The 12652-nt window shown below is 40.6% G+C and overlaps 2 protein-coding genes across 3 annotated transcripts; both read right to left on the reverse strand.

Moving 5' to 3' along the window:
- On the reverse strand, window positions 1-2477 carry gbx1 (gastrulation brain homeobox 1). The gene is made up of 2 exons (XM_042497142.2): window positions 1798-2477; window positions 1-1108 (listed from the first exon to the last, which is right to left on the reverse strand). Exons 1-2 carry the CDS (start codon window positions 2246-2248, stop codon window positions 594-596), a joined length of 966 nt encoding a protein of 321 aa, XP_042353076.1. The 5' UTR covers window positions 2249-2477; the 3' UTR covers window positions 1-593.
- Window positions 2478-5083: 2606 nt separating this feature from the next.
- On the reverse strand, window positions 5084-12652 carry asb10 (ankyrin repeat and SOCS box containing 10). 2 transcript variants are annotated; one of them, XM_042497140.2, is made up of 5 exons: window positions 12167-12652; window positions 10123-10390; window positions 7663-8167; window positions 7029-7142; window positions 5084-5792 (listed from the first exon to the last, which is right to left on the reverse strand). In XM_042497140.2, the coding sequence occupies exons 1-5, from the start codon at window positions 12489-12491 to the stop codon at window positions 5607-5609; spliced, it is 1398 nt and encodes a 465-aa protein (XP_042353074.1). In that variant the 5' UTR covers window positions 12492-12652; the 3' UTR covers window positions 5084-5606. The 2 variants fall into 2 exon arrangements, with proteins under 2 accessions (XP_042353074.1, XP_042353075.1); XM_042497141.2 differs by lacking the exon at window positions 12167-12652 and adding an exon at window positions 10595-10913.

The raw sequence follows: 12652 nt of genomic DNA on the forward strand, positions 1-12652 counted from the left end.
AAACAATTCCAAGACAGTTTTTTTCGCAACCATAAAAACAAATTTCCTCCACCCTCTAAACAAAAATAATTCAATCTCGATCCCAACGTTCGTATAAAGCGATTTATTAGGTCAATATACTTTACAGTCGTCCCTTGTTTGGTCATTATTCCCTTCACATCTTTTCTCTTTTTGCCACAAATAGCTGTCAAAGGTGGTTCCTACAGTTGCCAAACAGAAAAAAAAATGTAAACTGTCTCACATGCAAATGTGGTCAACAAATTGTACGAAACACAAAATTCACCAAATGAGGACATGCAACAGAAACATTTTGGCCCTACATATAAATACTTAAAAAAATCTTTACAGTCTCATCTCATAGTGCCCATTTGTAACAATTTTTACCCTTTTATATTTACATATTCACACAGCAATAAATAAAAATGACAGCCAAATAACTGATCTGTCTGCGAGCATCTTCCCTGCTCAGTCTCACCTCTCAGACAAAATAATCGAGTCCTCCTTTTTGTGCTTCATGCGTTCAACGAATCATAGAGTCAATGTAAGTGTTTTTATTATTATTAATAATAATAATTTTGGATTTTCATCAGAGTTCATGGCCTGGTCCCTTGTTCTATTTGTTGGTGCTGACTCCTCACAGCAAACCTGTTGACGTGCACGGGGATGGGGACCACAATTTTGGGATTTCTCACCGGTTCTCCTGAGCGGTTGTTAACGTTGCCGGCTTTGATCCGTTTCCACTTGGCCCTGCGGTTCTGAAACCAGATCTTCACCTGCACCTCGCTCAGTTTAAGTGCATGTGCGATCTGGGAGCGCTCAGTCAGAGAAAGGTACTTTTTACAGTGAAACTCCTTTTCCAGTTCGAGCAGCTGCTCGCTGGTAAAAGCTGTTCGTCTCCTGCGGCTCTTCCCCGCCGAGCTGCCGGTCGGTAGCGCCTCCTGCGAGCCGGTTTTTAGTTTGCTCTTCTGGGACAGGGAGCCACAGTTGTTCCCGTCCGAGAAACTTTCGTTCTCGCTGTCTGCGGAGCTGTCCTCTCGGTCACTGCACACCGTGTCTGCCGACTTTAGGTCCAGCTTCTCGTCGTCTGAGCTGTACAGTTTGGTCTCACCTGCAGAAAAATAAACATTCACATTAATGAGACAAAATCGACCATTACGCAATGTCTCACAGCGTTAGACAGCATTCGTTGTGTTTTTTAGTGGGCTGGTGGAGATAAAAGCCAAGAAACAAATCACAAAACAAAAACACTTCAAATATTTTTAAAAGTAGAAACATTTACTGAGCTCATATTGGGTCATTACAGCTGCCTGTGTGTAAGTTTTCACTGCAGCTTTTTTTGGCAACACATGTTTAATTTATCCAACAAAATCGTTTTACTTAAGTTTTAAGTTTACTTAAGTTTTTTAAGTGATTAAGCATGTCCCCTTTTTTAACATTTAATATTATGTGAAGAAAAAATAGCAATTACAGAAATGACAACCTTCTGTTTTTTGTTTTATAAATAAATGTATCTGGATTGATATATTTTATATTAAGTGTCACCAGGTTGCATTCTCGTGAAACTGGGCTCTAATAAACGTATCATTAATTTTTTGTTATGCTACAACTGTGGCAAAACTGATCTAAGATGACTTTTACATTTAATTGGAGTGAATAAAACTCTTTCGTCATAATGCAAAAATCTCTGCTTTAACGCATTTTTACGCACAACGATCAGTTTTTACGCACCAAATCCCACGATCAAGGGATCGTGGGATTTGATAAAATACCATAGATAAACAATGAGGCCGAGCTCACCTGATATCGTTTGAAAAGTTTCCGAGAAGTTGAGCAACTCGGAGCCCTTGTCCCGGCTGTGCAGCTCGTCAGAGTGCGGACTCTCCTGCCTCCTCGCTCCGGGATCGGCGGCGCTTAAACGGGGACCCGGGAGCTCTTGTGGTGGGTAGAAACTGTCCGGAGGGTCCGAGAAACTTGGCATGGTCGTGGTGAGCGCTACCATGGATGGCACCCCCTGTCCCAAACTGGCACAGAAGGTGTTGGTGAGCCGTCCCGCAAAAGAAGCCAAAGGCGCAAGTGGAGGTATACCAGACGATAAAGGCGAGTGGGATAAAGCTTGTGGAATAACCAAAGGTCTGTACGGCATGAACATAGGGTAGCCCGTGTAGAGCAGGTGTCCCGGTCTGGGCTGAGGAGTCCCTATCAGGGAGTCAATTGAAAACGCCGTCCCTTGGCCGCCTGGTCTCTGCATTTTTGCAGGCGAACACTTTTTTTTTTTTTTTTTAAATTTGGTTGAAACTTGAAAGCAGGTGTCCTTTTCCTCGCGCAAAACTTTCAAGACAGAGTGGATTGAAAGTAGATCCTCTGTCGTGTTGTCATCCCTGGGAGTGGACCGCTTCTCCGGATCTCTGCACTCTATATGTCAGTCGGGCGCTTTGTTGTGTGCCCCACCGCTACCTTTTCCCTCTTATTTGTCACACACTGAGACATAAACACACGCTCTCTCTATCTATCCACCTCTCTCTGCAACTCCTCCCTCCGATGCACCGTGTGTGTGTGTGTGTGTGTGCGCGCGGAGAGAGAGGGCGAGAGCGCATTGGTTATCATCTGCAATACAAGAGGAATGAAAAGGGGGTGTTTCCCTGGGGGCTCATCCATCTTCCTCAAATTACGCTTCATTTCCTTATTCAGCCTCTGACTTTTTGGCCGTCTTGAGAGGCGGTAGTTTCCCAGTGGAGACCAAATAGACGGGTCGCACCCCCCTCCAAAGCCCTCCTCCCCCTTTTTTGCCAGGTTCACCATTGACTGCAAAACGGTGTGAGAGACTGCTCCAGCCCTTCCCCTTCTATAATCGTTGACCACACCAACCCAATCAGCTATTATTAATTTTGATTGATGATAAGTAATTACTCTGGATTCAAGGGACAGCGTAAAACAACGGTGGCTTTTGTTGGAATATTTGGGGGCCGATGGGCATCAGAGTCAGGAGGGAGGAGAGGCAGATGTTTTCTCCGCTCTCTGCGCTATTCTCCGCGGCTAAAAACAATGCGTTTGGCTTCAGAGAAGGGGGGAAAAGAAGTGCTGCAACAATTGTTCCCTGGAGAGAGATACTCTGCGCGAAATTAGATTCAGATAAAAGGCGTTTATGCGAGGTCAACTGCGGCGTGGACGCGGACACACAGTGGCCAAAGTCAAATCTGAGTGGGGAATGTATTTGAAAGGATGTGAATTATTAACTTTAACGTCTCTTATCGATCATCTGTCAGTTAAATCACCCTTAAACTTTTTATTTTTATAAATTGGACGCGCACATTTTGCTTTGTGTGCTGTTTTATTCATACTTGATTTAAAAAAAAAATGCATGTAAAGTGAAAAAAATCACTTTCCTTTAAGCACTGCTTTAATCGCAGATCATTTCACCTTTTAAATGGCAGTGGGAACTGATGATGATTAGCCCTATTGAGTCCTGGGTGTCCGCGCTCTCCAACTGGTCCTCTGATTGCACGAGGACATAAACATATCACCACCGACTCTGATTAGCAGTGGAGGGCCAGGCCAGGCTAATTCTTATAATTGCAAGTGACTCCAGCAGCACCTCTCTTTGATCTATTGAAACCATTCGCCTGAGCTCCTCTCTCTCCCTTTTCTTTTGGAGAGAAACTCACAGCTCCTCTTTACACTTTTCACTGACCATTTTTAGTCACATTTTTCGTGACCAAATCATATAGAATATCCAACATATTCATGTTTTTTAAATTAAAAAAATCATTGATAATAGGCCTTATAGAAAATCCCCATATATTTTAATTGTAAAAAGAAGTATTGAAAATGTTTGTCATTACTGTTTATTCAATATAAGGTAAAATCGATGCAACTAAGTCTGCAGATAATAATCGTGTGACTATAATGTGCCCTACAGCTTAACTGTTTTTGTTAACCCTGATGGGAGAGACTGACAGGTGCAACTTAAACTCTTGTCGTTTTTATTTTTCGTTATTAATTTCTGCATCGCAGTGGCGTAAAGAAGAGACAATGGGCCCTGTGTAAGTTATTATGACGGGCCCATAGTGTACGGGAGTAACTATTTATACGCCCAAACTAGCTACGGTATAATCTTATCGTCTCGTCACATGGTCAAATAGAGACTTGAAATTAACAAAAAATGTGTACTACCCATAATTATTTATTGCATATGTTTAAATGACAAGAATGCAAAAGAAAATCAGAAAATATTAATTTAATTGAATAGTTAGGCTATTTTTATTTTTATTTTTGACAGTTTGCATAGAGTAACTTATGCTGTCTTTTTCTTGAGGCTATTCAGGCAGGCTCCCAGCATCCTATTACGGACTAGCTACTCTATAATTTTATCATCTCATCACTAGGTCAAATAGAGACGACACTAAAAATACACATTACCCAGAATTCCTCATTGCATATATGACACACACACACACACACACAAATAAGCAAAAATTAATGTATTAAATTGGATTTCTTTGTAGTTTATTCATAGTTTGTATAGAATAAGATACTTTCTAACATATTTTGTTAAAGATTGATACTCACTATTATACTTCAAAAGAAACAAAAAACATGATGGAGATGGATTTTTCTTTTGAATTTTATTTATAGCTAAAGAAACAATTTATTAACTGTAATTTAATTTGTCACATATTTTTTCCATGGTAGCAATCTGAATAACTCACAAGGGCCCACTTTCTATATTTCCCCCACCCCCAACCCCATGTGCCCCAGTTCAACCGCCCCTGCCTGCGCTGTCTATATTTACACCCCTGCTGCATCACATGAGCAGGTTAAAGACCAATAACTATCGGAATCTCGTGATGAAAACACAAATCACAATCAGTATTCAACACGATTTAATGTTGCAACTTGTTTTTAATTTTTAACTTTATGTGATTTTTGAAAACTAAAGCATAATCAATTTTTTAAAACTTCTTTTCTGTCATAAATGTAAAAAAAAAAAAAGAAAGAAAGCAAAACAGAGTGTAGAAAAACGACAACAGCAGAGCAGAAGAAAGAGAGAAAACCTAAGTTAAAAAAGTAACAATAATGACACAGCCGTAGTGGAATATTTTATTTTACATTAAGCCCATTTTTTGATACAAAACGCCTAATTACAACAATACCGATGGGAATAATCATTTATGCAAATATTTTAAGCTAATCCTTAATGTGCAACACAGCATCACAGTGCGCATTAACATCAAACAATCATAATAATCGTTATAAAAATACAAGCATCCTTACTATCAAGTGCAGAAGTAAAAAAATGTGATCATAAAATTAAAAATATATAAAACACAACCTGCTATGTATTTGATCAACTCTAGTCTGTAGCTCCCTCTTGTGGTGCAAAATCAAACTGGAATAAACGTGACAGAGGACAAGAAGCTGCTTCTTCATCCTGAAACGTGTGGCACAAAATGTATTTCAAACTATTAAGTGTACTGTTATAGTGCTACACTTGATGCCACTAATTTAATTATGAGTTATACTGTGAGAAGCTGCTGCAGCCTCACAAATGTAGCAGCACTCTGTCTTCATCAGCACTCACACTAACACAGTTTACACACAAAGTGCTTTCAGTGGACATAATCTCTGTACTCCAGCAGCAGGTAGTTCTTGATGAAGGTGGGCAGCTCAAGTTTAGGGACCACCTTGTGCACCCGGCCCTCCAGGAAGGTCCTGAGTCTGAAGCGCGCCAAGTGCTGCAGGCAGCGAGGAGTCCGCTCCAAAGAGAAGAGGGACTCGTAGAACTCTTTGTGCTCCTGGTTGGATACAAACACATGATAGTGAAGCACTAAGTATTTGGCTCACTTGACAGAAACTCACAGCTGTATTTTTAAATAAAAAGAACTAATTATTAAATATGCTAAACATTCAAAAAAAATTTTTTTTGGGCACATTTTGAGTCATTCATTTTATCAGAATGTTGTTGTAAATTAATTCTATAATTAAAGATCCAGTGTGTAGGATATAGTGGCATCTAGCAGTGACGTTGCAGAACTGAAACTTTGCCCTTGTGCCAATTGTGTTGGAGAACTATGGTGGCTGACAATAGATGTGTAAAGAGAAATTGATACAGCGTTGAAGGCAAGGATCCGTTCATTCCCATGAGAGCCAAAAAAGCCAAAAAAGTCCAACTGCTGTTTATATAATTGCTCAGTTGACCAGCAGTGCTTCTGCACTGTGTGGCCTGCAGAACAGGCACACTAGCTTATTCAGCACTCTGATGACTTAAATGGGGAAAAAAATGATTCAGTCATGTTGCTCTTATAGACTTTCCAAATGTAATTGGACAGAGTGGATTAAATGCCAATGGTGAAAAGAGTAATTTCATAGGTGTTTTGATGCTCAAAATAATATTTTCACTGATTAATTGATGCCTCTTTGACCATGTAAATCAATGGGAAAGGGTCTTTTTGGGCTGCAGGGCGTCACATGACGTGACAGACATCATTACACTTTTTGGTCACTGTGAAAATTGGCTTCACTTCCTGGGAGCCCGTGGCTGATGTGAAAATGTGAATGTATCTGTCGGGAACCAATGTTTGATTTGTTTGTTCTGGGCTTCTGTGGAAACAACGTGGCGGACTCCATAAATTAGAACCCACTTTGTCGATGTAAAGAATTTGTAGGCATTATTAACGAATGAAACCATAGTTATGAACATTATATATAACTTCTGCCAAATAATGCACCTAAATCCTACACACTGGACCTTTAGAGGCTTTACCATATTGATGGTTCACCTCAATTTTAAGAGCACTTTAACTACCAGAACTAATTAATTAGCATTGATTTTAATGGGGCTGTCATGGTCCTGATACTTTGTCCAAAACATGCAACCTTTAAGCATGTAAATACCAAAAAGAAATTTAAGAAGAAAAAGAAAGGGTAAAATCGTAAAACATATTTAAAAAAAACCCCATAAAATCTAAAAACATTTTTCCAAAACGCACACACTGCACCCAACTCATTAATGACTCATCTAACGAGCTTGCCTTGAACACCTCTGGTGACACCGACTCAACCCAGGTGTCTGTGACTTTGAGGCGACTGTAGGAGTTGAGGAGGACCTCGATGGTGCGTGGGGATACACAGCAGTGCTTCAGTACCTTTAAAGACACAACACACATTCATATAATTATCATTTAAGTTCATGAGCGAGCTTGTGACTCCATAGAACTGAAGAAATAAAGTAATTAAACACTTGTGAAATGAACAGATTGGTCTTCCCTCCAGGGGTTTAACTGGAAATTATGCAATTAGTGCTAATTAATCTCCTATTAACACTTGCCTAATTAGGAACCAGGCATTTTGTCTAGTGCACGTGGGTTCACTGATGGTTGTAGTCTGTTTCCCGCAGAGAGTGCAACACTTCATGTTGTGTCATGAAATGAGAATGATTTGAATGTGAAGTTGTGAAGTCTGGATTATTGCAAGGAACAGCTTAATGTTTCAAGACTCTTTGTCAAGGTGTTACATGTGCTAATTATGCAAAATGAGACACCTTGATGAATAATTAGTTCATGCTGTACAGACAGCATACTTCTACAAACTAATCTGGAATGCTTTAGCTCATATTAAATGCATGCACACACATTTTATCCTTTTGGATCCTTTTTGATTCCCTACCATGGGCAGAGCTCCAGGCCACACCCGAATAGAGCCATGGTTGAGCAGAGCACGGACAATCCTCTCAGGGTAATGCGAAATCTTGTAGCACACCACCTTCAGGATGTTGTGCATGGGAGCTTCACCGCCGTAGTCCATTTCGTTAACCAAGGCGCCGTTTGCCAGCAGCAGATCCACTATGTCTGGATTTGCATTCTTACAGGCCATGTGCAAAGGGGTGCGTCTGTCCTGGTCCATGGTGTGGACAGTGGCCCCCGCCCCAAGTAGCTTCTGGCACACCTTGAAGTAGCATTCAAGCTCCTGCACCTCCTGGGGTTGTGAGCAGGCAGAGTTCAGGGGCGTGAGACCCTCGTTATTCTGTTTGTCCACAGCAGCTCCATAGCGCAGGTAGAGCTCAGTGTGTTCTGGGAGGCCGTTCCTGGCTGCGACATGTAGGGGAGTGTCGTCTTCATCTAGAGTGCGACCGTTAATCGCTGCACCGTACTGAAGGAGATACTTTGCACATCTGCACACAGAATTGCAGAAGTTTTGTAACAGAACACAGTGAATTCCCAAGCAAACATTATATGTTATGTGTATAATGTTTGCTTTTTTTGGGCTGACTCATAGTCTTATCAGATAAGAACCTGTTCATCAACATCATGCTCCAAATGTGTTAATTTAAATGGATTTTAAACTAAATTCCATTTAACAAACTAAAGTGAAAAACATGATCCTGAATTTGTTGATGTCGAGGCTGGATATTTTTTTTTATGCCATTAGGTTTTATTAATCCTTTTAAGTACTAAAACCTGGAAATCCTCTCAGCATTTCAGTGCCTCTGGTTTGCTCGTCTCAAAGTCAATGGGTTTTTTAAATGTTTTTTTTGGTTGGCAGCGTTAAATAAGGCCTGTGGTTAACACTAGCTTAAGAGACTTTCATGTTTTGTTCTACGACATAAAATCTGTCAGTAAATACCCCATTTGTAATATTTGAAGCTTTTATGGATCTTAAAAAAAGGGTTGCTAACAAGTGGCTAAGAAATAGTACAGAACGTCATTACGCCGAACACATCTTTACAGCCTCGCAGTGGCGACAATGTGTCATTAGTGTAGTTTTTTTTTAGCCTAGAAATAACTTTTTACTTCTGGCGATTGCATTTAGGCATCAAAAATCCTGAAAGTGGTGTTAATTTGTTAAGGTTATCGTTCTTTGACCTTACTTTCTGCAGTGATCCAAAATCCAATGGAAAAATCCCATATGCTTTTTGACGAGAGAACCAGCAAAACATCATCCCTGGGGCACCCTATTTAGGGCCTGTACACATGTTGCATTTTTTCATTTTTTTTTCATTCCATTGTTTCTAATGTAGAGACATGGAAGATGCACTCAAAAGTGCTGCTGTCACAGCAGACAAGCGTTTTCAAGCCCCAGTTTTTCATAGCACGATGACCGTGCCCTGAGATTAACAAAGGTTGTGCTCCGAAACGCTTGGTCAAAAGCACACTCTGACACAAACTGGACTGTTTGTAAACTCGGAGCGCTTTTGGAATGTACCGTTTGGTTATCCAGCGCTCTCGGAGTGGCAGAGTGTGCTCTGAGCAGATTTTAGGAGAAGGAGCAGCAGAGCACCAAACTGAGTAAATGTGAGATTAATTCCTGTTCATTAATTCATGTAGAAATAGAACGCTCCATTTCTCCCAACAACAGCTCGCTCATTTTATTGCAGAGCATCAGATTAGATTTATAAACACGCCCAAAGTTCAATTTTGGAACGCAGCAATAAGCACCACATATCATGTGATGCAGATCAACCAATCACAGCCAGCGGGTATCTTCACTGTCTTTGGTAAAGATTAGTCAATGATAAATGTCGGGAGGAAGTAGATCATTTTAGTTCAGGGATACCCAGAGCTTTACATCTGTCCCAAAGACAACATTTTAGGTTGAATAAAATGTCAGCTCCGAGCTCGGGATTTCTGAAAGTAGGCTTTACTTAATTATAGTAGCAAAAATAGGTTTCAAGATTAGTAATGCTGTTGACACCAAATTCCTACCCTACACAGTGTAACTTGAAAATAAAAGCACAGACAATTTTTTCTTCTGTTTTAGGTGGCACGGCTGAAAACATTTGTTGTGTTGTGGTTTTAGTATGATTAAGACAGTTGGAGAACAAATAGGTACACAAGAGGACTTAGGCTCTACAGGATCACTTTTTCCCTTGGAAATTGTCATGTTGTTCCCCAAGTCTCCAGGAGAGCATGCTTACTGCCCCCCTCCCCCTGGGTTTGGACTGAGCCCTGAATGTTTACAACATCTTGCCCCGCCCATGTGTCCATGTCATGTTCTCTATTTGTATGCTAGCTTGTTTTCATGCACTCTTAACAGGAGCAGATGGTGAGATCACATAACTCTCTGATTTCATCTGCGATAAATGCTCCTGCGCTGGTTACACTTTCTATTTTTGTTTTATTTACTTACTCAAGGGATTCGGGTTGTGTACACAAGTGCAAGGGCATAAAGCCGTCTTCAGTGACAGCGTTGGCGTTGGCACCGTGGATTAGCAGCAGTTTGGTACACTCTGGCTCGGCGTTTTCACAAGACTCATGCAGGGCAGTGTTGCCCCCAGGTGCCAGGTCAACATTGGCCCCACGCTGCAGCAGGAGTCTCAGGCAGTCCGTGAAGCCTCGGCTGGCTGTGATGTGAATTGGGGTGGTCAGCTCCTGCTCATAACTCAGTGACCACAGTCCTGCCAAAAGAGAGTACAATATTAAGTCATTTTAGAGCTCAACCCTTAGGATATTAGGAATCTAAGAGTTGCACATTACGTAGTTTTACTGTTTGCATGACTTCACTCAACAAAAGTACCCTGACGAAAAGGGACCATAAAAGACCATAACTTTTTTCCCCAACTGTAGCCAGTTTGATATAACATCAACTCCGACAAACATACTCAAAACTTTGTAGTTAAATCTGAAGTTCTTCCACTCCTCTATGTTGCTGGTGTCATAGATGGCATCAATAAGGTACTCATACTCGTCGTCGTCCACAATGCTGAGAATCGTCAGCTCATCCCCGACAAGTAGAGAGTTCCAGAACTGCAGGACACAACCGGAGGCCTTGGCTGTGGCGATCACATCGCTGCGGTACTGCTTTGGTTTGCGGTACTTTATCTTAGGTGCTACATAAGCCATACTGGAGCTAAATGGATTGTTTTTTAAAAAGTTTTTGTAAGGTGGTTTCTCCCAGAGGAAATAATCGCTTATGCAGGTTGTTTGTGCAGACAGGGCTATTTCAAGGAGGCGTTATGTGATATTTTGCTTGACCCGGTGAACCTTGCCAGTGCAGTGGCATGGGAGCCAATGACTGGTGTGTTGCATGTCGCCTGCCCACTGATTCAGCTAATACACTGGAGTCAAAGGACAATGCTCTCTTGCACAAATTAAGTTCAAGAGAAAGACATTATTTTGACAAACAGAATTTTTAGTCAAAAGAATTCCAGTATTGCAAAAGCCCATCACTAGCTGTACTCATACACTGTTAAATCTGACAAGCTGACTTTACTTAGAATAATCTTGGAAACTAATTGCCTTGAAAGAAGGAAAGTAAATATACCTATAAATCTAAGTTTATGTTAACTTTAAGTTTAAGTTGTTGCAACTTAAAAATGACGAGTGGAATTACTTAAACCACAACTTCAGTAAACAAAATTAGTCTGACTTAACTTGATTATGACAAAGAGGATGTTTGCAGTGATGAAGTTAAGAGATCTGCAAATTCTGAATTGTTAAAATGTTTAGGAAAAAAAAGAGACTGAAAAGATTGACTAGTTTGCAAACAGCAGAATATAGCAGAGAATTACTGAAGTTGCTAAAACTTTGAAAGATTGATTTAATTAGTCATTTTTAAGTTGCAACAACATTTTACAAAATTAAGTTACTGTATTTATTTTAATTAAACTTTACAAGATATAAAGTCCACATAAATCAAGACTAATAGTTATATTTACTTACATTTTTCAAGTTAATCAGTTTTCTAGATTTTTAAAAAAAAGTTAAATCAACTTGTCAGATTCTAAAGTGTACAAAATTTTAACTTTAGAGGTATGAAAATCATTTTCCAGGGCCTCAAGAAGCTTATTTTGCTTTAGTAAAAGGCTACTACTGAATCTGATGGATTATTATCCTGTTGCACTCAACAAACCCATGACTTCTTAGTCTGTTTATGTGTTGAGCATATGGTTTCTATAAATATCGCCACGTGCTCTGTTTCTATAATTATTGCAGCTCATGTGTCCCAAAATTCTGGGTCAAGGTGAGATCCACAAGGTACATATTGCTCATAATTGCATCTTAAAATCATTTTAAAGCAATGATTTATTTTCTGTCTTTTCCCAAAGGTAATTTTTCTCACTTCAGTCAATTTTGGATGCTGATCTCCAGGACATATAATAAAGCTGCTTAGCTGTGCCAGATCATATGAATTCCTGAATTAATTTCTAATGAAGACAGATGTTGTCTCCTACCTTCCCCTGTGGCGACCCAGTGCATGTCCCCTCCCTGCGGCTCGATTATGAGGTTCACTGTGGATCCTCTGGGAAAGAGGCGCTGCATGGCCTCAAGGTCTCCTGTATACAGAGCGTTCTGGACGACCACATCCTGGCAGATAGCTGGCGGTGTGGCAGTACTGGACCTCAGCGGTGCCCTGTCCCTCATCGCCTTCTTCAGCATATAGCTATTGAAGTGATGGGAGGCCAGCTGCTTCTTGTATTTGTGTCTCTCCAGCATGTCCTCGTCAAGTTCAAGGGAGCGTAGGGCTGTGGATGTGAAGACAAAGCTGCCTCGCGACATGCTGAATGGCTTGTCTCTCACAGAGTAAAGTTATTGTTTGTGATTAAGTGAAGGAGAGCATCTAAAAAGGCCTGTCTGTCTGCTTCTGTTGTTGTTCTCTCTGGCTAATGTCCACTGTGTGCCTGCCGGCTGTTCACAGGGCTGGTTCACAGAGTTGTTTT

The sequence above is a fragment of the Plectropomus leopardus genome, chromosome 12 (assembly GCF_026936395.1).
Source record: "Plectropomus leopardus strain MGB_pleo_1.0 chromosome 12, ASM2693639v1, whole genome shotgun sequence".
Classification (NCBI taxonomy): Eukaryota; Metazoa; Chordata; class Actinopteri; order Perciformes; family Serranidae; genus Plectropomus; species Plectropomus leopardus.